This window comes from Empidonax traillii, unplaced genomic scaffold (genome assembly GCF_003031625.1).
Source record: "Empidonax traillii isolate 1590-97213 ecotype Southwest subspecies unplaced genomic scaffold, ASM303162v1 scaffold16:size2589160, whole genome shotgun sequence".
Classification (NCBI taxonomy): domain Eukaryota; kingdom Metazoa; phylum Chordata; class Aves; order Passeriformes; family Tyrannidae; genus Empidonax; species Empidonax traillii.
This window is the reverse complement of record NW_020955209.1, coordinates 1485831-1513816: the sequence shown is the minus strand read 5'-3', so window position 1 is coordinate 1513816 and position 27986 is coordinate 1485831. Positions and strand designations below refer to the sequence as shown.

At 40.0% G+C, this 27986-nt stretch overlaps 1 protein-coding gene and 1 long non-coding RNA gene across 4 annotated transcripts; both read left to right on the top strand.

Annotated features, from left to right (window-relative positions):
• Positions 1-147: 147 nt before the first annotated feature.
• Positions 148-4775, top strand: LOC114063199. 3 transcript variants are annotated; one of them, XR_003572521.1, is made up of 4 exons: positions 148-1498; positions 1639-1771; positions 3181-3312; positions 3445-4775. It is a non-coding gene; the product is annotated as an uncharacterized LOC114063199 (long non-coding RNA). The 3 variants fall into 3 exon arrangements; XR_003572523.1 differs by lacking the exon at positions 1639-1771; XR_003572522.1 differs by lacking the exon at positions 148-1498 and having other exon boundaries at positions 1519-1771.
• Positions 4776-11018: 6243 nt separating this feature from the next.
• Positions 11019-14244, top strand: CD24 (CD24 molecule). The gene is made up of 2 exons (XM_027895299.1): positions 11019-11180; positions 13779-14244. The coding sequence occupies exons 1-2, from the start codon at positions 11112-11114 to the stop codon at positions 13962-13964; spliced, it is 255 nt and encodes an 84-aa protein (XP_027751100.1). The 5' UTR covers positions 11019-11111; the 3' UTR covers positions 13965-14244.
• The last annotated feature ends 13742 nt before the right edge of the window (positions 14245-27986 follow it).

Below are 27986 nucleotides of genomic sequence, written 5' to 3'. Positions count from 1 at the left end.
CACTACATCTCCCTCTTTCACTCCCCATCTCAATTACCGATGGTAATTCCTTCTCTTCGTTGTGCAGAAACTAGGAGAGGTCCATTCCGTCTTCTGCCTTCTCCCAGATTTCTCTCTGCCGTGCAACAACTGCATCCCTCTCTTGGTGCTTCTGAATGCTCCGATTGCTGAGCATTTGGGGAATTTTCTGTATCCTAACAGAACGGGTAGAAAATACATCTCTGCCAGATTGGCAGCATCTTGCCCTGATGTAGATGGCTGCACAAGGTCCAGGATAATTCTGGCAGATGAAGAAGCTCCTCAGCTTTACAGTTCTGCTTTAAAATGCTCCTGACAGATCAATCCTCCCTTGGAAGATTATCGGCAAATCTGAAAAGTGATGTAACTGTGGACTACTGCTGCACAGCAGCTGTGCAATGAGCACATTATAAGTGATTGTTTAATTTTACACCCGTATAAACTTTGCCATAAAATGTTTGAATGGGAGTTTTTTATGTCAGGGGTATTTTGTAATGAAGCAAGTAATTGACAAAGCTATTTCCCCTCCCTAGGAACCTCACGGGGAAGGAAGCTTTGAATGTCTTTATGTCTTTATTTTGAATGTTCCAGTGACCCGCTATGAGAGATTCTGACCAATATCAATTGGGAATATAAGTGCTAACTTTTTAGCACTTTCCCCCTATATGTCTTAAAATATATATACATATTTACTGAGGGATAAAAAAAGGTCGGTAAGAGTAACTTTCTTGCATTCGTAATGGCACATAATGAGTCAGAACAGAAATTAATGTCTAGAACAGTGGGGAATCCCTGAGCAGAAATGTTACCTCCTCTTTGGGGGAAAAACCCCCACACCGAAAACTGAGCGAAAACCACCCCAAACCTAGCTTTCCTTACACCCCATTCTTCTCAGATCTCTTGGAATTCGATTTGTCTTATGTAGGGTAAAAGCCATGACCTAACGTTGCTAAAAGTTAACTTACTCTTAGTAAAGAAAGGTTAATCACGCATTATATATTTTATTGTTCCTTCATATTGAAAGGCAAGGTAAAGAATGTGTCTAAAATCACTCTGTCTCTTATATTTTCAAGTATGATGATATAGTGGCATCTTACAAAAGCAGAAATTAATCAGCCACAGAGCAAATGTGACTTGGATGTCATGAACAGGTATCATGCATCTGATTTATCTCATCATTGCACAACCCCAAACAGGGACATCTTGCTTCGTTTCCTAGTCCAGCTTCATGAGTGACTGTTCTAGTTTTACTAGTTAGAAGGTACATCTTATTATTATTATGTCTCAGTCACGAAAGCAGATGCTTACTAAGTGGTTGTTTTCAGGATTCATTCAGACCGGGACCACAGAGGAACTTCAGTGTCCCTCGGATCTTATTGTCAGACTTCGTCCATGCCACAGAGCACAGGGGCCATGAAACCCCTAGCACAAGATTTGTACTACAGTTGTGTGACGGCCTGGGAACTTCCAACCTGAGTCAGTTAAGGGCATTTTTTAAATTAAAAATGCAAAAAAAAGAGTTAGTAATCAATAATTCTTCTTTAATCATGTGGAACTGTAATTAAAACCAAAACGTTCTGACAGGGTGAAGACCTCAGTGTAATTTTTCTGTTCTCCCAGTTTGCCATTAGATGGCAGCGAAAAGCTCCTCTCAGTGCTGCCACGGGCTTAGGCTTCCTTCGCAAGAGGCTTTGCTCAACCTCAGACCGGTCATACCTCTCTCTGAGAAGGATGTTCTTTAAGCTGCTTTCAGGTCATTTGATTTTCTTTTTTTTTTTTTAAATCATAAGACACCTCAGCAACATACAGTCGAATGTTTCAGCTTTGGTAAGAAACAGTGATCATTCACCTCTGGCAGATAGTGGCAGTCTAATTTTTTTTATTAATATTATTTTTTTATTAGTCTAACCAATATGTATTCTTCTTCCCAGAGCTATTCTCATAGAATTGCTTCTTTCCTTCTTTTTTTTTTTTTTATTTTTTTTTTTTCCGGTGGAGTCATCTTCTCTCTAGGAAGGGTAATTCCTGTCTTGTTTATAATTTTCTTGTTGTGTATTTCCCTTTGACATTCACTCACAAGAAGACTAGTCTTTTAGGTTTGGCTACTCAGAGAGAAAATTCTCAATAGCTTTTGACCTGTGTGTTGGGTTCTGTAACTGGGAACTCCCTACCCACTGCCTAGGGTTTTTTGTTGCCTTTGTTTTCCTGCAAGGTCTGTCAAGAACAGGCTCCCCAGGGAACTGGTCACAGCACCAAAATTGACAGAGTTCAGGAAGCTTTTGGACAATACCCTCAGGCACAAGGTGTGACTCCTGGTGATGGTCCTGTGCAGGGCCAGGAGTTGGACTCGAGGATCCTTGTGGGTCTCTTCCAACTCAGCATGTTCTGTAATTCTGTAAAGTGACAGCAGTAGATCTGCTGATACTCATTGCATCTCAAAGTGAAGAGCACCATGTTGCCATTCAAGCCCTATGAGTAGCTCTGACTAACATTCTGCAATGCACATCTCACCAGATTACTTGTCACTGCAGATTTAGCTTCAGCATTGCGTTGTTGAGACCACATGCCTTTTAAGTTGCACTGCTTATTTCAAGGTGTACTGAGAAGGTGATTGGGCAGTGTTTTATGCGTGTTTATGCTGCCTGGGAAAACACAGTGTCCCCATGTGAGCATCACCTTTAAGTTTGTCCATATTCATTTGAATAATGAATTCCCTGACCGCTAATTCACCTCCTCCAGTGTTACACCTACTGTAACTGCTTAGATATTCTCTTTTCTTAGTCCATAGCCTGGAAACAATTCCCCTATCTGGTTAGTTGGTCTGTGACTAAATAATCTTACCAACTCTTTCTCTAAAGCCCCTCTCTGAAAAATAATCTTTCGTGCAGGAGAGGCTCTCTTTCTAGCCCTTCCCGTACTGCCTTTTCAGTTGGCACTGTGCTCTAAACTACCCTTTTCTCACACATTTGCCCATATAATCTACTGTGCTAGTTTTTACTATAAAACAGTGTGCTTATTCTCTTTAGGATACCTTTAATGTATCCAGCTGTTATATACACTGAAACTTGACTCTCTTTCTCTCTACTTACCTACTCTTCATGTTGCTGTTTCATCTCTTGCAATAACAAATAAATATGAACTTCTGTCCATTTTTTCTTACAGCCACTTTGACCTCCTGCACAAAGAATCCCTTTCCAGAAGCAAGCAAGATTTCTCAAAGCACCTTTGATTGCAGCCTACTTATTCCTTGAAAACTCATCTTCGACATTAAAGATGGATAATTAATGGAGTAAGGTAAGGTGGATGAGTTTCAGGTATTGGGTTTTTTTTATTTTGTATATTGCTAAAGTAGCGTTCTCTTTTTTTATTCCTATCCTTTTCACTATCTGACTAATTTGGCTTCTGTCTGCCTGCTGTCTTTTACAGAAGAAGGCCACACTGAGTCATAAGAAGAAAGAATATGGAGGTGGGAAGTGTAGACTGCTCTGATCAGCACTGCAGAAGTGATAGAGGCCACCCTAATCAGTCAGAGCAGGGCGACCCACCTAAACCAGAAATACGTAGCTGCCTTGCCACTGAAAACTGGTGTTACATCACTGGGTAAGCAAATGAGAGAAAAACAGTGAGTAAGTAACTTCAGTCAGTCTGGTATTAAATCCAGTTACACTAAAATTAAAGGCTCTGCAGTTCCACTGCTAATTCTTAAATTTCCCAATTTGGTGAGAGGTTTACAATGAGATTTATTTGGTTGTTTCCCCATCACTTTCTTGTTTGCCACTTCTCTAAAACATGATTTTCTTTTGTAGGAAAAGTTAATATACTCTTTCCTAAAAAGAGCTTTGAGACTTTCATTCTTTTGTAGTGAACGTGCTCAGGCCCTGCTGGTGTTGGTTGCTGCTCTAGGATTTATCTAGTTACCACTAACAGCGGGTGGCAAATAAAAAGGAAAAGCAATGAATTAAGCAGTCATTCTTTGAACCTTATTTATTAGGCATAAAACAATGTAGTCCATGAGCAAATGTTAATTAGTTTGAATTATTTGTTGACTTCTGTGTTGCCTCTGTATTCTCCTCAGATTAATGACTTTAGTATTTAGGAAATAATGTTCTCTTCTCTAATTGATAGTAAATAGTTCAATATATACACAGGAAAGGCCTGTGCAAAGTGCTTCATCTTCCATTGTGACTAAGGAACAAAGTTGTCTTGATTACCATTTATAAACATTATTACATTAGGAAAGAAAAATTTAACTGCTGGTGTCAATACACCTTTGAGAGATATATATATGTAAAGAAATAATGTAAATGAAGGTGCAATAGGGAGGGATAGAATATCAGAATAAGCATATTACTTGGTGTCAAGGCTGTCTCATCCTTTCATGGTGTCCAGCTCCAGAGGTATAAAAGATGTGTAAATTGCACTGTGGAAGATCTGGGATGATCTGTCTCCCATGGAAGTGTGTCCTTGCAACACTAGCTGTCTAAACTCTGGGAGTTCTCATCACTCTGTGACTACCCCTTCTCTGCTCCTCTCCTAATGATACCCTGTGATACAGCACTCACCATCTGAAAGATACATGAAGTCTTAACACTCATAGTGACACATGATACGTTTCATTAGTTCATCTTTTCAGATCCTAGACCGCTCCCTTTTTCTATTGTGAAGGGGGAAGAAGAGCTGATCTACCTTCTAGAATTTGGCCGTTTGTACACATTTTAATAATATTTGCTCTTATTTTGGCTTATAAAATAAACAGTTCCAACTTAATATCTTCCTGTTTATCAGATTTCTCGATGGTTCATTCTCATTATTTTGTTGTCTCTGCCTGTCCCGTACTCAAACTAGAAATTACCTAGAAAATGTTACGAAAGAATAAGCCTTTCAGGATGCCATCCAGGAGTCATGACTAGGAGTGAATTTTGAAACTGAGAACTCTGTACGGTAGCTTGCTTTTTCATGTAGACTTTTTGATAACCACGTGTAAAAATCTGCCCTGTCAAGTGGCAAAGAGAAGGCAGCAAATAAAGATAAAAAATAAATTAATAAAAAACAACAACTCCCAGACAAGCAAACAAAAGCAAAACAAAAACAAAACCAAGCAAACAATAACAAATAAAAAAGAGAATCAGAAGCATACCAGATTCAAATTGCAAGGTACAGATGTTCAGCACTTCTCAAAAGAAGGTAAAGGCTTCCATTGCCATCAGAAAAAAAAAAATGCTTCATATGCAGGGCTGAAAACATAGGTCTTTATAAGTGTCAGGGGTACAAGAAATCCCTTCAGTCATAAACTAATGATGGTGATTAAAATGACTAATAAAGATGCAGAGGTTTTCAGTGTATGTTTTTTTGTTTGGAAAGAAGCACAGTGAAGTAGCAGTATAGGATAAGGATAACTAATTTTTATCCATTGGTAAGAGAGGTAATGCAAAAAATCGTATCCGGTGGGAGAAATCACAGGCTTACAGAGCTAGTGCTCAAGCTAATGGTGAGAAGAACTTGGTTACACTACTTGCAATTACTAATAAGTCTCATGATAGAAGAAAAATTCAAGGAGATGGGAAAAGTGCTAACATTGCACTATGGCTCAAGACCTGGAGTGAGATAATCTCAAAGTTGCATCAGACCACAAACATTATGAAGCTGATAAAGGAAAAAAAAAAAAATAGACAAATTTCTTTCCAAGCTCCATCAGCAGAGTTGTCGAATGCTAAACTCTCATCTTGAGCAGAGTGTGCTGCTTTGAGAAACATGGTCTAATGAAGACAGATTTGAGAGAATACAAAGGAAAATGACAAGAATGCATTGAAGTCCTGTGGAGAAAGGTTGAAGGAACTAAATCTGTTCCTCAAAATACAGGAAAATACAGTGGCAAATGTCTGAGCTAATCATCTACACTCTTGTGGCAGTCAGTGATGTTGTCTGTTTTAATTAATTAATCTGTTTTAGATGTCTATGTTGAAATGAGGTGAATTACCTCACAGAAGCACTTGTTTCCCTCCATCGTCTATCAAGAATTTCCAGGGAGACTCACTTAGATGTAGATGACTGCTGTCATGCAACCCTTCCTTTCTCCTCTCAATGCAAAGTGCTTGATATGTTCCAGCAAACACTTTGTTACAAATCCGGTCATATTATTATCTGTGTACTTTACTGTGCAATGTGATAAATCATTTCTTTAAATTTGCAGCAAAGAGGACTTTGCGTTAAGAGAAATATTCTGCAAAGATAGTTTGGCAAAGTAACAGGAGGCCTATGGGCCACGGAATAATACTGTTCACTGATTTTTTTCTGAGAGTTGTGTTTAAACTTGCCTCAAATCAGACAATGGAATAAATGACCTTTGATCATTTTTACTTCTTCATGTCTATAGACCTGTTATCTGACATTATGCCTCATGAGTGAAAGAAAGCCCTGTCTTGGTTTCAGGGGTTGGCCCAGGCCAGGGACAACTACCTACCACAGCCCATTTAGATTCAGTCTCCATTTTCTGGAGGCTGGGGGAATTTAATAGTATCAACAGGGCTAGACATGTCAGTTGGCCTCTAGGCCAAAGAACAGGCTCTGCTGCCATTTAATTTGTTTGTACTGATGTCACCTAAGAGTTTGTTGGCTTAGGGAGAAAGGTGTGCTTTCAAGCAGCTCTGAAGCCACACCTAATTGTGTAGGCTGACACCATCCCTTGAAGTCTACCCAGAAGTCAAAAGATTCATGGGCATTAGGACAGCAACTCTTACACGTTTCTTCTTGAGACTGTTTCTGAAATCACAATTTCAGTTCTGATCAGACTTCCGGACTTATGATTCCATGGCTGGAAATCATGGCTTTGTTTAATTTCCTAACTGTATACTGCTGACTAAGAAGCTTTTGGTCTCGGACACAGAAGGGAAACAGCGGCACTGCTGGGATCCTGGTGTACTGAGGCTCTGCATCATGGCAGCAAGGTCCATGTCTGAAGACATGTATAGTGGAATCCAATCAACATTTATTACCAAGTGGGGAACTACAGTACCACCAGCCATGCCTTCCATTAAAAGTTCTACTAATATAATTTTAATATCAATCCTCCACTGGAAGAGGAAATGCAATTCTCAGTATATATTCCAAGTTCTTACCCAAGACACGTGCCAAGCGGCTTTGTCTAGTTGTCTAAAATCAGTTTCGACCGGTCAGCTCCCATCAGTATTTCAGTCTTGTTCTGGTTTGACAGTGAATGTGCAACTGTAAGGAAGGATGCTTCAAAATAGCTGGCAAATTTTGATTATATGGCTGGAGCTGCTGCAAGATAGGTCTTTCCACAAAACAAGCAAGAGAAGGGCCAGCCTAACTACTGAAAAGGCAGTGTTCCTATATATTAGAAAATACTGACCTTTTTCTCAAGGCAAAATCAATATGCCAAAAATTGACATCAAGGAAACATGTCACCAGATGATGTTAGCTTAGATCAGCATATATGGGCTAGTTGATGCACACTGCAAAGCTGGATTTCTCTCTTCAAATCTGTCCTTCGAAGAAAAAGGCCAGGTTCTCATATATAAATTTGTATGTTCACAGATGGGCATTTGCTAAAATAACTCATAATATGACTCAGGTGAGTACTGAGAGCTGCAGTAGCATGAGCTTGAATTGGTTGAAGACACAGAGATGAGCCAGAGGGTGTAGTAAGTCCTAATATATGCCTAGTAAGTTCTAGTCTATGCACAACCAAGGAGAGTGAAAAGCTGGTTGAGGAGCATGGGATCTAATGATTCTTACTGACAATTGATGGTCCTAAAATATTTTAGATGGATCAAGATTGGCATCTAAAAGGTGAGAGTAAATTAATGGTCAAGTCAAAGTTATTTCTCATGAATTTCACATAATGCACTTATTTTGCTAAAGCTTTTTATTTTAATTAAATGTTTTTAAATACATTACTTATCTATATCTCTCTGAGACTATTTCTCTGCCTCCTTTTATAGACAATTTTTTTTTCTCTGCCAGTCATTTTAGCTGATATTTTTTGCTAATGCATTACACAAAACAGCACAAGTTTTGCTTCTGTTCACCGAACTGAAAGCTATGCCTATTGCAAAGTTCAATTAACTTAAAAGTCACTGGTGGAATATACAGAATTACATTTAACTCAAAAGATGAAGGCAATTTTCTCCCTTCTCTTTGCTAACCTCATGAAATACTCTATATTTAACTAGGAGAGGTGCTGAGACCTATTCAACACTATATCTCAGCATGGTGAAAACTAAGAGGACACTGCTATCAAAAGCTGATTGATTGAGGGAGTATATCGTCTTTTCTGACAGAAAAATATCAGAAGTGACTTTTGGCCACCAGATAGCAGTGCTTCACTTCGTACAGTTCTCAACTCACAGTGTTCCTTGCCTTGTAGAAAAATCCATATATTGGATTCTGGTCTCTTTGCTCAGATGTATCTTTTGCAGACTTCATTATAGACTTCAGCTGGGGGGAAAAAGAAAAAAAAAAAAGTTAGAGATTTTGTAATTAGGAGTGCAGGTGATTTATATGTTCGGGAGGAATCAAGAACATTGAAGATTTCCAGATGGGAAAATTTGGTTGTATAAATCTAACAGAGCGTAGGCATTATAATTATAATTTTCTGTGACAAAAGTTTCAAAGAAAATCTTGGTCTTAAAATATTTTTAGTGCTTCTCCCTTGGTGCCAGTACATTTCCCTATCTGCGTTAGTATTTCAGGAATATTTCAGAAGGGCATGTTTTTCACTTCAGAACATAAACTTAACATAGTTTTATTATATCAGTAATTTTTAGTTTCTGCCAAATGTGTTCAAACCTCTGGATTATTCTTTATATTTAAATAAAGGAACAGATTTTACATTATTTTTAGCAAAAAGAAAGATATCCCCCTCTTTTACTGAAACTTGTTAAACTGCCAAAAGTGCAATATACTATATACTACTAATAATAATAATTAACAGTTGTATAATGTTGTGTTCATTCATGTCACCTTATAAGGACTGTGTATCATCCTAATTTTTTACAGAGTCAGTTCCAGATCAAGCAAGATGCACAGAGAATGGGAAAGGCCCTCTCACAGTTATTCCCTCATTCTTATCTGTCCCAGTGTTGATATTGAAGTGTCTCAGCTGCCACTTTAACTTGAAACAGTCAGTTATGATCCCTATGGGATCATGCAACAGCTTTATCACTTTCCTTTCTCACAAATAAGGCAGGAGAAATGATAATGGAAACCATCCCTGTCAGCTTTACACTAGAATATTCTTTTCTTTGCCTATTTTAGAGCCCTAACTGGATTCCCTTTATTTTACATCTTCTCCAGGGAATCTGTTGTCAGGATGGCGTGAACCCTCACTTTATTGTTGCGATTCACGTGACTTCCCTCGCAGGGAATTTCACCCTTGTGTAGTGTTAGGCTTGTCTACTGCATGAAACGGTGACCTTCTCTCCTGTTTGTGATTCATTTAACTGTGACAACTAAAGCAAAGTGTTTGCAAGGAAAAATAGTGATAAGAATGTTCTCAGCTTTGTCACCCCTCTCTTATTTTAGGTCCTTTGCAGTTTCCTTTTTTCTCTCCTCATAGCTATAATCAGGACAACCCATCTTCTGATTCGCAGCTTTCAGCATACAACTAATGGATATGCAGAGAAATAAGACCCTCAATTTGATTACTGTTACCATAGTTACTCTATAGATAGACTGCGCCTCTAATATTTAGGAACTGAACTCTGATTATGATCAAGGATTTATTAAAAAAAAGACGGAAATGTTACTTCAAAAGTACTTCAGACTTAGTGTAGCTCTCAGAAGCTCTTTCATCTTGGTATAAAAAACGGATTGATATCTTGAGTAGTACAGCTTATAAATTTCCTTTATTCCTTGGGAAGAAAAAAAACACTATAGCTTTGTCAGGCATTCGGAAACAATGTGAGACTTGGTATAGAATGATGTATTTTTGCCTAACACAAGTCCCAGTATCTGCAGTGCCTCTCTCCACATTTCCTGTGCTTTGGGACTGAGTTCTAGCAGTGCCCTTGGAAAATCTTCAAAAGCAGTCCTGCCCTTAAGGATGGCAAATGATTTATGGAGTGCTGCACTTGGGTATCTCCTCACACTTTGTTCTGGGATAAATACAAACCTATCCAATTTTGAAATCAGTTGATTAGTCTGAGCCAACAGGACATCTTCCTCATCTTTTATATAGAAATAACTGCTTTGTGACAGAAGAGTCAGCACATTGGTGTCTCTTTTTTGTAGTTTATAATGTGGACAAAACTGTTTTTGTTCATCTGTCTGTACACTGAGACACTTGATGGATTTGGTGAGGCATTGGCACAATGTGTCTTCAGTCAGTTAAGGGAGGAGATACAATATAACTGTAGCATTTACTGGGGCAGAAGCTAGAACCTAACCTACGCAGAGGCTACAGCTGGAAGAGCCTTCAGTTCCACTTGTTGCACAGGTTTCTTCAAGGAATAATGGTAGTAGTAACATACTCAGATCCAAAGAGCGCTTGAAATTGCAACCAGTGATCTGAGAACTAGTGGTGAGGCAGCTCTGAACAAGATGGGATCTTAACTCTTCAACCTTTCACCCACTGCTCCCGTCATTGCAAATACTTAAGCCTCTTTTACCTTTCCTTCTCTCACTCATGGTTCGATTTTTTTTTTTTTTTAAATAGAAAAAACCGGATGTTTGTATACACATAAGCTTTTCTCGGCAGCTCAACCTCCGCGGCCCTGTGCCAGTCCCTCCATACCAGAACCCGGCGCCGTCAGTAGAGAGAGGCCACTGCCCGTAAAACCCAAAGCGGGGGCAGGGGGGACAGAGCTCCCGGAGGCAGCCCGGGGAGGGGGAGCAGAGCCCGCAGCGAAGCAGGACAAGGGCCGAGGGGGAGCTAGCGACTTGCGGGGCGGCGGACACGGAGGGCGGGGGCAGAGGTGTGGGGCGGGGGAAGGCGGTGGCGGGGCGTCACGGCAGCCCGCGCCGCTATAAAGGGGCCGGGCGCGGCGGAGCGGCGCATCCTTGGCGCTCGCAGCCACAGCGGCAGGAGGGGCAGCAGCAGCATCACCGTCGCGGCGGGACAGCATCAGACGGGCATGGGGACGGCGCTGGCGGCGCGGCTCGGCCTGGGGCTCCTGCTCCTGGCCCTCCTCCTTCCCACGCAGGTGAGTCCCGGAGCGGCTCGGCGCTTCCCCTCCGCCGGCCCCCCGTGCGAGGCACGGGAGAGCGGCCACGCCGAGACCCTCCTTACGTTTCCCCGCCGCGGGAGCGGCGGAGGGGTGGGTTTCTCCGAAGGGAAGCTCCCGTCTGTGTGCGCCATCCCGGAGCCCGCCGTGGGTGGCTGGCGGCTCCTTCGCCCCGGGGCGGCGGCCCGAGAGAAGCGAGCCCGGGCAGCCTCGGCGGGGGATGGGGCGGGGATGGGATGGGCGCGGACGGGCGGCGGGGGCGAGCTCGGCGCCCTGGGATGGCAGGGGCGGTGCCGTGACTTACCCCGATTAAATTAAAAAAGATGAAGTGGGAGGCCGCCGCCTTTTTTTCCCATGGGATCCTCGAAGGAAAGCCGCGGAACCGAGGTGTGCGCGGCGGCGGAGCGTTCATTACCCCGCTGGTGAGAGGGAGAACGACCCCTCCAAATCCGAGAGAGCCCCGGGAACGCACGAGTGTTACAGTTGGAGGGCAGGAGGTCCCTGGTCTAAACCTCCCTCGACGGAGCGCGTTGGGCTTTGGATCCGGTTCTGGGGCTCGGCTCACGGCAGGAGTGGGAGGTTTAGAGGCTGAATGCATAGTCGCCAGCGCCTGGCTGCTGCGCTGGCCGAGCCTTGCCCTTGGCGCAAAGGTAATGGATGCAGGAGCGATCCGCTTCTCCGTAAGCGACCAAGCCGAGCGAGACTCCCAGATTCCGGGTCCGTGTGTTGTTCCTAGAGACCACCTCTTCCAAAAAGGTCAATAACACGGTATCAGAAATATAAACAGCAAATGAAGGTGTTTTAACTCCCCCTTCCCCTTGGTTTGCAAGGAAAGGCGTTATCCTTTTTCCATTGTGCTCAGTGGAGTCTTGCCCTTGGCAGTGATGAGAGCAGGATCAGACCCCTTCGGTTACTGGTATTTGTCACACTCACGTTAAGAAAATCTCCGGGGTCCCATGTACTATGATGTTGTCGAACTTGTCTATAAGCCCCTTCTCTTCCACACACAAATCCAGAAAAAAGGGTTTTTGTTTAACACTAAGAGAAGTTTAAAAATATATAACCAAGTGTGGAACGGTTGTGGAATCTTTGTATGAAAATTCTGGGGTGGGCTGGGACTTGCCTTTTAGGTTATTAACTCTGCAGTTCATTACTGATCACTTTCGGACCGGTTTCAACACAAACTTCCACACAGCGGTTTTTATCCAGCAGTTCTAAATTGCTTCCAGCATGGTGCCAGTGGCCAAAACCCCTAACTACCAGAAGCTTTACACCATACTTACATTGTCTATGGTATGCTTTTGCAGTAGAAAATACTGAAAGAAAATGCTTATGCAATTTTCTAATAAATTTAACTTTGAGTTCATGGCTTCAGTATTAAGGGACAATTTTTAATTTTTTTTTTTTTCGCTAAAGAAAATTTATTTTCCCAGCAGTACTAGAAATACATGAAAATTAGGACACCTTTTGTGGAGAGTATTATTTATTAAGTGAACCTCTTAAAAAAAATTTGTTTTTACTTTATTTAACTCTAAGGGCTTACCAGAATGCTCTGGTATAATACAAGGTTACTGCTACAGAACTGAAGCTAAGCTTTCTGTACTGTGCTCATTTTCGGAGAGCAGCTTTGTGATTCTTGCTCTTGTTTTCTGTTCTTGTCACATTGGAATAAAGGAACACTTAAGCTTATCTTTAAAAGTTTTCTTGTGCATATGTAGGAAATAGCTTGATATTGAAGTTATACAGAGTGGTTTTGTTCTGTCCCTGTCATGCAGAGGTATGAGGAAAAAATAATATTTTTTTAAAATTTTGCTTTCTGCCAGCATTTTTTAAAATGTGCTAATATTCCATGGTCTTTCTGCTGCACTTTTTTTTTATTTTTAATGTTGTAGCATGCTGATTGGTTGTGATTTAATCAGTATTGTTCCATTGTTCTAACTTCTGCAGTTCAGTCTACCACAGCAATATAAGAGAGACTGAAATATTAAATCCGCTTGCATAAGCCCCACCTTCCTTGAAAGGAATCCACAGTCTAGTCCCAGAAACAGTATCAATAGATTCTTGACCATTGTTTCCTCATTTCTGTGGCTTAGTCTGCACGGGCAAACAGCAATTCACGCAATTGGTTGACGGTCTTTCTTATCCTTAGATTAGTCTTTGTATATCTATCTATATATATTAGTTTTTGTATATATATTTTTGCTGTGGGTTTTTTGTTTGATTGGTTTTTTGTGTGTGTGTCCATGTGAGGTTTATATTTTTTTAAAACCTACTTACCTTCTGTTTTAGAGCAGGATTTTGATAAAGTGATAGTTATGTAAAAACATTTAGAAAAGTATTAGATTTATTTCTTTAACAAATTCCCCGTGTACAGTTCAAAATGTCTTTGTCCTTAACTGCACAATGAGAGGCACGAGCATTTGTATGTATTGTATCTGAGTACTGTAGTACTGTGACTGTGTTGCTACACATTGTTCATTACTACTGATTTGTCTTTTAATTTGAAAAAAAGAAAAAAAAAAAAAAAAGCAGTAAAAACCTTTTTTTTTTTTCCTTCCCTCTCTCTCCACCTTCTAGATCTACTGTGATCCCGCTGGAACAAGTCCAACACCTTCAAACTATTCTTCAGCAAGTTCCACTTCTCTGTCAACTGTGACAAATTCAGTGAACATTACCACCAGTCACGGACATGGAAATTCTCTTCACTCAACCACAAGTCTTTTTTTCATTCTCCCTGTTTCTCTTCTGTATTTTTGCTGTTAAGAGACTCTGGCATGGAAATGGCTACTACTCTCCACCCTGTTTCCTGAACCATCTGAGATGGCTAGATCTCTAACCCAGCATGAGAATAAATCAGTCCAAAATCCACACCAAAACAGCTTGGTTCCACTCCATACTCAAATTAGTACCAGTCTGACCTAGAGAAGCACTCAGTATTCTGACTTTCCAAAGCTGACCAGTGCAAAAAGACCAGCTTCGGCAAGGAGGTAAAATGATGAGCTCTTTCACCAAATGAGTTGGAATTCTGAAAAACAAGATGGAAGCAAAAAGAGACAGTATCGACAACCCCTGATTTAAAGCTAAGAAGAAATGCAGTATGTTATAATAAGGATGGATAATAACACTCCACTGAGGAAAAAAGGCTAGAGAGTTTATCTACCATTTAGAATAAGGACTCAAAGAGTTTTTATTTTTCATTTAAATTCAATAAGGTCAACAGGCTCATAGAACCCCTAGAAAACACAGAAAAGCTCAAATAATTCTGTTTCTTGCACAGCCTATACACTTATAACTTATGGGGTAGTATGATATATGAAAAAGAAACAATATCAGTGGAAAGGGTTTATTCTAATTTTCATTTCTATAAAATTCTTACAAGGCTAGAATAGAATACCAAATTTTTGTAAGAATCTCTTATTTAACCTCACTCCTAACCAGATGGTTAGCCAGGCAGGGCTAGTTTTGAAATAGCTAAAACCCCACCAGTTTTCATAAGAGTGGAATTATTTATGGTGGGAATTTGAATTTGACATTTTATTTAAATTGTTTGTATATTAAACCATATGTGCCAGAGAAAGGAGCTGTGGAAACATTCGAAGAAGTACCAGGAGCTTTTGGTAAATGAAGTTCAGAAAAGAACAAAAAAAAGTCAAGGGATAAATGTCTCCTCTTTCCCGTATTTCTCTTCCCAAGTCCTACCATTTACATAAGTTATTTTTGCTCCTGGAACTTTCCTTAATTATGAAGGATTTATGGAAGCTTTTGAGTAATGTTCTAGTGCTGCTTTTTTTTTTTTTCCTTTCTTTTTGGCACGAGGTAAATAACTGTTTTTTTGAAGAGTTTCAATTGTGATAGTCTACTTTAAACACGGGCTAATATTTGTGGTGGGGAGAAGGAATGGGGAGAGGAGAGCAAACCGCCAAAAAAAAAAGAAAATAAATTAAATGATTAGGTGTTTGGAATATGAAGACTGGAGTCCTAATTTAATCACTGAATTAAAAAGTTATCTTTGTACATACTACTTTTTTTTAAAATTTTCTGAATCAAAAATTGCTATACTTGCACAGATTGTTTCTGTATCATCCAACAGTTTAGAGAATAGTATCTGGTACTTGATCAAAACAAGCTTTGTTGAGGAGGTTTAACTACCTTGATGATGATATCTTGTCAGACAGAAATTAATTATGTTGATATGATCACATGTGAGTGTACATGATCATACCACTGTCTGTTGATATTTATCTCAGTATAAGATCATGTCAAACATGAGTGGCTCTCTAATTTTTTTTTTTAATACACATCTGTCTTTCAGTTACATTACCACCCATTCACAGTACCATACATTAATAGCAAACTAACAAATTCATGTCAGTGAGCGTACATTTCCTTATGCTTATCATTTGTATTCAGTAAAATGTTAATGATTGTATTTTTGTGTTTGTGTAATTATGCTTTGATTTATTAGCTACTGATTTTCATTGAAAAAAACTGTAAATAAAACAATGGACAGGCAATGCATTCTAGATGCACTTCCAGACACTTCTACAAAAACTTGTAACTTGCCTGCGTTAAGTGAATGACCTGTTAAGCAAGATGATGTATGTGATTAAAAACCTCAAGGTCTAGAAATGCTGAAGTGTAACTAGTTTTATTTCGCTGGAAGGTTTAGTGGCGCTGGGAGTCTGGATTCCACTCTGAAACCAGTGACTGAGATTTGATTAACATCTCGAGTAACTGCAATAAGTTTTCCATACTTATTACAACATCTTCCCTTTCTAAGTGTTATTATTGTTGAGGAATCCATCTGTGCAAGTAGCTCTGCTTTCATGTTAGACAAACAGTGCTTAAAGAGTTTTCCTTTATTTCCTTTTGTGGCAGTGAGTAATTTCCCTCACAACGGCTAAAGCTGGTTTTCAGCTTCTGGTTATCAAATATGTGAATTTACTGCTTGAGGTTTCTGGGTCCCACAGACACACTAACATACTAAGAATATCCTAATAATACAAACTGCACCATGCTTGACAAAGGACAGAGGCCGAAAGCGGTAGGAGTTTATGCAAAACTTTGCTGAAAAGCAAAAATTAACTAGACGAGAATTCAATAACAGATTGTCACGAACTGTAACTTTCCAAATCTGTGTCTTTGTTGTTTTTCGAGTATGCTCCTTTCTAATAATCCTTAAAAGCCCAAGGGTCTTCAATATTCTGTGTGATTATCTTTACTCCCTAAATTCAAAGAAACACATTTAAAAGCTCCTAAGCACTTAGGCATGCTGCACAGGGGTCTGTGTCTGTCAGTGGGAAAGAGGCCCCCGGAGAGGCCTCCGGAGGGAATGTGGCTCGGCAGGCCTTTGCTTATGTTCCTTTACTTTTCCAGTAGGCTGAACAAAGCCAAGGAGCAGGATAAGTTTATCAAAGCTCACTGTTTGACTAAATCTTGGAATGTGCGGGGAGTATCAAAGCACTTTGTTCCCTGGTTTAGCTTTTCTCCAAATGCTCCAGGAGAAAGTATGAAGATCAACCAACTAGCCTGGCTGTTTACCTTTTTAAATAAAATGTAACACTGAAAATAGCCTCTCTCCGAAGACAGGCAGAGAATGAGAAAGGCTGCAATGATTATCCTTAATTCTATGATATAACAGTACAGTAAAAGAAGAAGTATAAGAATGTGTTTGAAGTTTTTGTTAAATATTCAAATGAATTGGGGAATTGGGGTGCTTGGCTTATTTAGTAGCAGGCCTTTTTTTTTTTTTTTTTTAAATAAAACCAAATTGCTCTTTAATAGCATCTAAGCATAATTAAAGTCTCTCGAGTTTTTGAGTTTTCACTGGACCAGTTGACTGATTTAGAAAAATGATCTGGTAATCTTTTTTCCATTCCGTCGCAGGACAATAGAATCAGTGATGAAGAAATCCACTCAAGGAAAGAGGACGTGATGGATGTAACAAAATGGGGAAGGAGGGAAGGCGGGAGAATGGAGCCCACACATTTCACTACTATTTAATTTTTTTAAAATTACGCCCATAATAACTAGAACCAGCTCTCACCTATGTCTCTCACAAATCTGTCCAGCTGAAGTGTGTCTGGATGTATATTGCAATGACTCTGAAACAGTTCTGCTTTGTTTGCTGCATGGCACTGCTTTTGTTGCAAACATATGCTCTTCCCATACGTCCTGAATAAAGTATAGTGTTATTATTTGAATGAAATAACCTCAAATGAGAACTTACAGTTTGTTTGCAGTTTACTGTTCCTTCCTTCACCACATCATACTCTGAATACCCCATAAATTTTTTCAAACTGCAGTTTTCAGTTAGGTTAGAAATCCACAGTGACTTTGAATGAACAACTTTCATTCAACAAAAATCTCCACAAGGTGAAGTATTTTGGGCTGGATCCAATACCCCTAAGCTTCTACTAGTAGCTTCCTTGTTTTCAGCAGGATGCAGCCATGTCCCCCGAGCCTTTCTCCACACGTGACAGCAGCGTGCATGGTGATGCTGTGTTGTACTAAGGGTAGTCCCCCTTTGTCTATGTGGAGACGGGACATTATTAACACCTCAGTAAATGACTTTCCACATGAACTCAGGGTTAGTTTGACAAGCCATTACCAATTCTTAACCTAATCCATCAAACACATAGGATCTGCCTATACAATGCAAATATTCTCAAGCTAGCTGGAGACAGCAGCGTACTCTGTAATGTTATTAGTACAGTACTTAAAAAGGAATAATTTCTCCTGAGAGTAGTTCTTACACAGCCTGTTGGCCTGTGGAAGGGCTCATGAGAACAAACATTTGCAAGGCCAGGCTCTTCATCAAGGTCTTTCCAAGTCAGCATTTCCCTGTACTCAGGTTACAGCGGGCTCAGCAGGGAGCTCACAATGACACCCTGTATTTGAAAGTGAGGATCTATACAAACGTGCATGTATCAGAGGCAATTCAGAGAGATTTGCATTTTGTGTGCATTCAGGCTTATAGGGATTTGATTTCCCATACATGACTGAAATGATTTAGGTAGCAGACTTTATCATCCAGCATCTTTATTGTAATGGATACAATTGGGAATGTTTCTTGTTTTTGCATTAAAGATAACTTTGAAACAGGAGCTGTCAGCTCTGCCTTGTAGCAGCACAAAGCTCTTCATTCTAGAACACACACTACATTTGATGCACTCTAAAGGTCTACTGTGCCCCAGCAGATGAAGGGGCTGGTTATTTTAAATCCATCAGTTTATCTACAGCAGTTTGAAGAGCAGTACTAGGCTTTCTGCCATATGTGCTTTGAGATGTGTTTTCATCATTATGCAGTAGCCCCAGGAAAGATACTCGAGCCTTACTTCGGTTATCAACCTTCAGTTTTCCAAGTGAAACCCTCAGCATCCTGCTCATGAATGCATAATTGCTCTGGTTTAGACTTCGTCAAAATGTCCAGAATGGATGACCTGGAGCTGAAGAAAAAGACCTGATCAACTCCATACCACCCAATCAAAATCCTAAACTAACAAAATCTCATCTGCGAAGGGTCATTCCATTCTCTCTTGAATCCAGTAATACTCCCTGCAATGTATGTGCTGCAAGTACATGAATAAAACATATTCAGGCTTTTCAGAAGTGAACTGAGACTCTTTCTTTTATGCTTTCAGCTTAGCAGGAGCTACGCTTTAACAACTGATGGGTGTACAATATGAAAATTGAGCACACAGCAGAATTAAATCGTGGTAGCTTGGGTTTGCTGCATAAACTGAATGATCGCATTCCACCAGAATCTCTCTTGAATGACCTAGTGTGAAAAGTATTCTTTATGTGGCACAAATTATTAAAGGAAGCAACGCCTTTGTAAAGCAATTGTTCTGTTTCACTCTTTTCAACAACTCTGACTGAAAGCACAGCGTGGACTTTTTTTCAGATCGCTTAGTGTGCATAATCTGGATTTAAAATCTGTGTTGATTACACTGAAATATATAAACTCCACGTGACAAAAACTGTATACTTTTTCTACTGAATTGCATAAAATGCAGGTGGTTTTTGAGGGGTAAGATCAAACTTTGTGTTCGGAGGAATATATACACCAGAGTACAGTAACAAATGCATTTGTGTGATTGTTTGGACCAGTAGGATTCGGAATTGACTGAGTACATACAGCTGATTATAGCAATTAGAGCCATAATAGCAAGGATTAAAAAAAACCCCAATTTTAAAATGGGTAGAAACCACATTGTGAGAACCCTGATTGTTTTAGGAGTCAGGGAGAATTCCCTCTGAAAGCAAATTACCTGGTAGCTGTTCAGTTACAAAGACAGTCTGGGGCAGTCCACGAAAATGGACTTCACTGAATCATAAAACATGATGCACAATATAAATTTGTTGAAGTCTTTGCCCGAATAGGGCAGTTTCAGTGTTTTAATGTGTAAGTACAAGGAAGTTTTTGAACAATGAGCAAGAAAAGTCCTTGGGTAGGGCTGTGAGAGTAATGCAAAGAAGTCATGGCACTATTATTCTGATAATAACATTTGCTATCATGTATCTACTACATACAATTTTTTACATACATTTTCTAAAACTTGCTGTCATTTAGTGCCTTTTTATGTTTCCAACAGAATCTTGAAATTCCTTTTTAAGGCTATTGTCACTACCGTGATTTTGTTATCTTTCCTGTTTCAGGAAACGAACAGAAAACTACATGCAATGCAGCAGATTTTTTTTTCACATTGGAATTAGTTATTGTTTCGACTCCAAAATTTCCAGGCTTCCCTAAGTTGTGCCCTCTTGCAAAGTGCCAACAGTAAATGAGCCAACGAGAAGCATTAGGAGGATGACAGACTTTATTCTTTTCCCCTGCTAGTCTCTGTTTTTACCGAAATTAAAATATCAAAAGAACACTGAGCTATTTTCAGAACACAAACTCCGCAGTAATTTAGCCCTGTTAATCTGGCACTGATCTAAGCCCTCTGAACACAGTGGAGGAACCGGATGAGAGGTAAGGCATCCACACGTACTCCTGCGACCTGACTGAGACGTCAGCTTTGATCCCAATACCTGTGATTCAATCTACCAGGGATTTGTGGATTTTGCTAAGTGGCTGATGGGGGGGTCTGTGACTTGAATTAGTATTTCAGTTTGTTTACATTTAGCAGGGTCTGTTCTTACTCAGCAATACAGGCTGACACTGTTCAACTTCTACTTCACTCCTTTTTTCCCCCCTCCAGGCTGGTATCATGCATTCCTCAGAGCAGAGGCAGTCTTTGCTGAGTGTCTGCAAAACTACTACTAAGCATTAAGTATTCGTCAGCAGGTTTTATATTGCTTTCTGTAGCAGCAGTAATTAAAGCCCAGGTCTTCAAAGGCAATTTGGTGCCTGACTTGAATTCCTATTGAGATCAGTGTCCTTGCAGGTTATAGTCTGACTGCCTTCCATGTAAAATTAGTATATAATACTGAAATCTGTTACAGAACTCACAGGATCTCTGCTTATTTTTCAGAGAAACAACATTTAAGCCCCTCTTTTGCTTGTCTGCTTGTTGGGTTTCTATATTATAGAACCTACGATTGCTATGGCAGAAGGAGTGTTTGCAAACACAGTTCCACCAGGGTGGTGACTTCGGTACAGCTGGGTTAGAGTTGCCTGGTCTCCACAGCCTGCCTGCACTCCTGTCCCAGGCTCCCACACACGAGGGTCAGTGCCATTCCAGAGCAGCCATACTCCTTCAGTGTTTCAACCCAGGGATGGCTGAGGGCCTCAGTTGTACCCCAGTTTTGGGCTTGAGCCAATAATTGCACTGAAGACCTGAATGATGGGTTTATACTGATTTCTGAGCTGACAGAAGGAGGGGCTGAGTGAGAAGCCGATGAGCTGGGAATATGGAAAATTGCATTCCTTTTCATCTGGACCCTTCAAATTTGGTTTCCAGTAACAATGAAATACTGTGTTTACTCTTACTTATCAGCTAAGTATAGTTAATGATAGTGGATATATTTAATTTTTATATATCCATATTTATATATATATATATAGCATATATAGCTAGTACAGCTAATTATAGCTAATAAATTACAGCTAAGGGCCTTTTGAGATGGTCTCAGCCCTGAAGAGCTGGCAGTCTTACTTCAAAATCAGACACAGCAGGTGGGTAGACAAGAAAAATGTGATTCCTCATCAGCTCAGCACACCCCAGCCTTTGGGACGTGAGGGCAATGGATGGCCTCTCACCTCCTCACCTCCTACCTGGAACAGGCAAGGCTCCCCTGTCATGCAAGCTGCCCCGAGGCAAGAGGGAACTGCTGGCTGGGGATAAGGAGCAGGGCAAACGTCCCGGGGTGGAATCATGGGAACAGCTGTCACCCTAGGGTGGCAGCTGAAGTTGAGGGTGGGGAACACCCTGCCTGTGCCCCTGCGGGGAACCGAGAGCCCGTGGTCATAGCACGCACTTCTGAACCCCCTGGCTTATGAGCGTAGCCAGCAGGTCATGAACAGGCTGAGGGAAATGATCACTACCCTTTATTCATCTCCCATGTGAGCACATTTGCAGTACAGTGGGCAGTTTGGGGACTTCAGTGCAAGAGTTGCTTGAGTTGAAAGACATTGTGGTGGTCTTTATTCTGGAACTTGGAGAATATGAGGAGAGGCTTGGGGAGTTTGGCTTGTTCCATGAGGGAAAGGGAGGAAAAATTGGGGTTTAATTGTTGTCTCGCACTACTTACATGACAGGGGCATCAGGGAGGTTGGGGAGAGGGCAGGAGTTGGGCTGGCAGGTAGGGGATCTGCTGGGAAAAAGGACAGCATCATGGAGGGACTCAAAAAAATAAAGATATGTCTGAAAAACGCTTATTGCAAACCCTTCAACAGAAATCTTACAAGCTCCAAAGAAGTCCTGCATCCAGTTTTGGACACTGGAATTAGCAGATGCGAACTGGCAAAATTCAGAGTAGAGCAAATCATGAGCCATAGATGCAAAAAAGGAGAAAGAGTGGAGCATATTTAGCTGCAAAAAGAGAACTAGGAAGCATAATGTAACCTGTGGTAACAGGCAGTTGCTGAGATACAGGGACAGAGCCTGTCCTTCCTGCGTGCTCAGAAGATAACAAGTCACGTTCCAAAGCATTGAGCTAGTTTGCTTGGGGGGAACTTGTGGATATTTCTGAAAGCAGGTTAGATAAACATCATTTGGTAATAGTTTAGATCTAGCTGATCATAACTTCAGGAGAGGTGAGGCCTGGAGGGCCTCTCATGGACCTTCTCTCCTCTCTGATTCTAGTAAAATATTGTTGATGCAATCCCAGAACATGAAGAGTATACATTCAGGATCTCTCCCTTCCACTCAAAAGAAATTTCCCTTTAAACAAAATAATCAGGATTAACAATGCCTAGTTGTTCTAGTTTCCCACTTTCATGAGTACTGCCTTCTTGAATTAATTGCTTCAGTACTGAAAATTCAGAAGGATCTTCCAAGACTGTCAGCTGGACAACAAAAACAAGCTTATATGCAATATTTAAGTGAGACTTCACTTTTCTATGTGGCCAGTATATAGTTCCTTGTTTCTGCTGTGTAACAGTAATATATACTGGAAGTATCTATCCTCAGCTGGAGGTAACAAGACTTGTGGATATCTCCAGCTCCAACCCATGCCTCCACTTAGCAAATTCCTATAACTATGATGTCCATTCAAGTGCTTGGAGTAGCATACCCAAGTGCTACACTGGGTATGTTTGAAAAAGGGCAAACCAGCACAGCTCCAACACAGCCCTAACCACGGGAGGTGGACAGTGTGAAGATGTGTCATGCACAAACAAACATTGGTCTTCCAAAGCAGGAAGGGACAAATCTCATCATGCACTCTCTGGAGCAGCAGATCTGCAAAGCATGGGTCAGAAAGACTTGTGTCACCATAGCAGATGGTAATATATGTGACCTTTGCCTCAGGTCTGCAGATAAAACTTGTGTAGTGGGAGACTAAAGGGCAGAGCCTCCAAGGATTTGGGGGATATGGAGAAGTAGGACTGGCAGAGTTGTTTTAAGGACAAGGGTAAATAAGGAAAGACAGATAGTTTGTGTGGGTGAAAGGTAATTTTAATGATGCTGCACAGTGGGGATAATGAATTGTTATCAAATCGCTATTTCACTACTTTTGAAGTTAACTTTATTGCCCTTTAGTGAACAGCCCCATGAACACTGAAGCTAGGGGAATTCTGGTGTCTAACAGACACTTTCTGTGTGAGCTGAGCCTTTAGAAAGGCTCACTGTCTCTCACATGGGACAAGTGTACGTTGTTCCAAATTTCTTAATTAGGGTTTTTAAAGGATGCCTCTCTTTCCCTCAGGTTCTCTGTTTTCATGGGATGAGCAGCAACTTAATTCCGCTTATGGTTTTTACCACCCTGTAAAAGCCTGTTGAGATGGGCCAGTGGGTTCCAACACATCAATTAAGGAAATGTGAAGATGTACATGCACCACATGGTCATGTAAACTAACAGTTTAATCAGTTAGCCAGGCTGGAAACTATGGGAGTTTTAAGTAACAAAAAAACTATCATGCCTTTGATAGCACTAGGGAGACAGTAAGGAAGAGAAAAACAAGTTCAAAGAATCTGTTTCTTAATGTTTGTCTCCTTGAAATATGCTTCTGTATGTAGCAACACAAATCAAGTAGTGATAAGGCATTTGTCAAATGGCCCAGATTTACTGTGCTTGAAAATGGAAGAGGAGTTACTGAAATTTTAGTAAGCGCTCAGGAAACCTGGAGCTCATAATATACTATGAAAGGTTTGTTTGTTTTGTCTAATTTACATCTCTCAACCTTTCATTTTCTGTAGAAGGAGATAGAATGCGAATTACTTTTTTAAAGCAGCAAAGATTCTCTGAAGGTTACTATAGTCTCTATAGTCCATTCAGCACATTCAGAATGCAAATTAGTTCCACATCAGAGTCTTTTTGTGAGGCTTTTCATTACAGGGGGACATGTAAAGCACTCGAATTTCTTTTTTAATTTCAGATAAAGGTGGATCAAAAAGTGGATAGATCTCTTTATTTGTATTTTTAAGAGTCTTTTTAATACTTTTTCCTATCAAACATGAAAAGGAAAATAGTTGAATTTCTAGGTATTTGGGGACCCCTTTGAAGCACTGAGCAAAGGAATGCTTAATACTTTGAAACTATCTATTATTGAAACTATCAATTATTTTAACATTTTTTCAAAGGCAAAACAGGATCCTCGCCAGACCGGCTTTGTGTCTCGTTTTTCTTGTTCTAAGAGATTGTCTATCTTTGGTGCAACGAGAAGATCGTCAGACTAACTTATTGTTTAGCACAAAATACTTTTCATCTTCAAAATGCTTTGTGAACATCAAGCAAGCATATCAACTTATGTTTCTCTAGTGAATACTTGTGTTGAATACAAGCAACAGATCATGACTTTTTGTAAAATCTTGTGGGAGTCATTATATATTAGTGTTAATTTTAAAACCTTCCAAAAATTAAATACAGTGAACTAAAATAACTCCTCTTGGATTTCTAACGATAAGTAACTTTGTCTGCTGAAGGTTTAGTGTCACCGAGGTCCGGTTTTGTAATTTTAACTTGGGTTTTGTTGAAGGCAGACTGCAGCACTGAATTCTTTTGACGCAATTGTTTTGTGATTGCAATGTGTGGGGGTTGATTAAGGCTATTGTGACTCCTCCCATTATCTTGTTCCTGCTTACATTTTACTACCACAGTCAGGATGCATCAATAGAAATGAAAAATCTACCTACAATATATGCTGGGTCCTTAAAAGAAAGGCGTGGGGAAAATACCATAAAAACCTTATTCTCTGAAGAGCTTAAAGAAACAACATGTAAAGGTTGTGGTGCTAGGAATGATGATGTAGAAGAAATGGAGCAGTTAATTGTTCAGTTCTTGGTATCAGATGATGCTGGATGCTTTTTTAATAAGACTTGACTCATTAAGTGTGCAGTGGTTAGAAAAATGAAAACCTTTTCATCTCAAAGGAAGAAATAACTTGGAAAACTTAAGGAAACTGCACCTGAAAGATTTCTAAGGAGTAGTGACAGTGCTGCACCTGTTTATATTATTGAACTTTTGACATATTTATGTAAGCAAAAATGCAATTGTGTACAGAAGATTACAAAATGGGACATAAAGTTCTCTGATTATGTGTTTTTTGGTTTATGTGACCTTTCTTATTTTCTTCTTATTTTCCATTAGAAACAATCTCCTTTTGCTTTTCCATCCATTTTCTTCTCTACTGCTTTGTTCTGAATGTTAATGATTTTTTTTCCCCTTTTTTTCCCCTGATATTCAATGCCTTGACCTGTACCTGGTCTTGACTCTATTCAAGTTTGCCATAATGCTCCCCCCCTCTCAGTCTTAAATTGTACATATTTTTATGACTATAAACTCATATGATATTATAAAGATTTGTTACCCTTCCTTTTTTACCCATTCCAAGGATATCTTTTTTCCCCCCAAAAATACTTACTTTTGAAATAATTGTGCAGAATTCATTGTTTTTAAAGGGATCTGTAAAAATTCTGTTATCTTCCTCTGTTTTAAAATCGTAAGTGGATAATGCAGATGTTGAAATATTCTGAAGTTATTGAATCATTTCAAAAGGTCTGTAATTACATTTATTATTAATGGTTTTCATTAGCAGGTTCTTTGAGTTTACATTGCTCCTTTCATCCAAAAGACTTCTGGTACTATATAGTAAAATATCCATTACAGCTTAAGACATCCCTGGAAGAAAAATGAGTCCTCAGACATGTCTAGATGTGTGAAGAGGAGCTGAGGCAAAGACTGCTTACAAGACAGGAGCTATGAACCAGTGTCAGAAGGAAAAATAATTCTCATGACTTTTCCCTGTACATATCAACGATCTGAATTTTTATTTATTTTTTTTGTGTGTGTGTGGGCAATTTTGAAAGACCTTTATCTACATCTCACAATGTCAAAAGCATTGTTGCAGAGGGAGCAGCCTCTTTCTGCCAAGGAGAGAATGAGAACTGGAGGATAAGGAAACTGGGGATTTCTTTGGTCAGACCCTGAACAACAGATCCTGGGGTTAACAGAGGCTTGGTGCTTAGCACGGTGCAGTTCTGTGTGACTCCTTTCGCTCAGCACACGGGAGACACCACTGCCAGAAGCTGGAGGCAACACTATTTGGATATGCACCTGCATTTCCTTCTGAGTTTAAGCCCATGACACAGCCTTGCTTTGGCAGCACTCCCTGATACCCTTGAATGGAGAAACATATACTGATATTACATCGGATATCACTAACCTGTGACAAGGAAAGAGAGCCAGAAATGAAGTCACCAGAACTAATTGTTTCAGCTATAGTGGATGTGCAATTTTTTCTTTTAATAACAGAAAGCAAAGGTGTTTGTAAGACCTTGTTTGGGTTTTTTTTACCCACCTTGGCACTGGAATACTGAATAACTTCCAATTAATCACAAATTTGCTGGAGCTAGACCAAAAATCAACATCTACTGTTCTGGGGATGTCAAGTGCCTGAGTTATTTGTCATGGATGGCTTCTGTTAAAGGCAGATATGCTAATGGCATGACATTTTATCTTACAAATAACCAGAAGTTTGCATTGATCCATGGAAGTACAAGGAAGGGCAAGTTACCCATTAGATACTACATCTCAGTAGTGAAGAGATTAAGCTTCTGTCCATAGTACTTCCTTGTGCAGAGACTTTTTTTTGTCTTTTGTTTTGGGTTTTTTTTTTGTTTTGTTTTTGGTTGGTTGATTTTTTTTGTTCTGTTTTTATATTTTTTTTAGTTTGGTTAACCTTTTTGTGGGTTTGGTTTTTTTTTTTTTTGTTTTGGCTTTGTTTTCTTTGATTTGGTTTGGTTCTGATTTTGATTGAGTTTTGGGGTTCTTTTTTATTTGGTTAGTGATATCCTGGATGATAGCAAGAATTCAGGCACCGACACCTGAACCAAGGGCATAAAATACTTCACTTGGTGCACAGTTGCTTTTTGCACCTTCTAAACTGTACCTTTCTGTACCTTTTCCCATTTCATCACGTTAGAGCAGCTTGACTCTGATGTTTGAGCTTAAGCAAAGGAAATATCACAGCCTTTGAGCTGCTTTCCTCCTAGGAACCTCACTTTGCATATGTTGGAGAAGAGCAAATTCCACTATTGCTAGTGGAGTCCCTCCTCTTCAGGTGGGGGTGAAATTATCCACCTGCTATTTCCTATGGAATGCAAGGTTCATTGATCAGATGAAACAAAAGCAGTATTCCTCAGGGTCCTGGAAGTGGTATTCTACAGGAATTGGACTATCTTCTGCTGAACCCAGCAATTTCTTTCACTGTTCAGACTTGTCAGTGTTAGACCGCAGCCATGCTACTTAACCCGTTCTGCCACTAGTCTAGGTGGCACTAGGAGTACTACACATGGATTATAACCCTGCTACCTGCTGAATAAGCATGAAGCAAGGTGTTCCTGCTGCAATGACCTTACACTTGGAGAAGCTATCTTCTGTTGTTGCTTTGTTGCTGTTTTGGTGCAGGCACCTGCCTCTTTGTACCTCAGTGTTCATTTTCACCCTTTAATCTCAGTCCCTCATATTTGACAGATTTTTCTGTTAGAATTATCAAAAGACTATTCTTGATTTCCCACACACACACACTTTGGCTGCCCATATTCTATAAAAAATGTGATATTGTGAATAAGAGTTATCTCTTTGCTTTGAAAACTGTGACACGTTCAGGTATCCTTCTCAGGTTTGGGCAGCTTGATAAATATCAGAAACTTTCAGTGCCTTCGCAGTTGCTGCTTT

What these genes read in the sequence shown, in the direction of transcription:
- CD24 (XM_027895299.1), top strand. Translation starts at nt 11,112, where the DNA reads ATGGGGACGGCGCTGGCGGCGCGGCTCGGCCTGGGGCTCCTGCTCCTG. An exon ending in CCCTCCTCCTTCCCACGCAG is followed by an intron (nt 11,181 to 13,778) that starts GTGAGTCCCGGA and finishes TCCACCTTCTAG; the next exon opens with ATCTACTGTGATCCCGCTGG.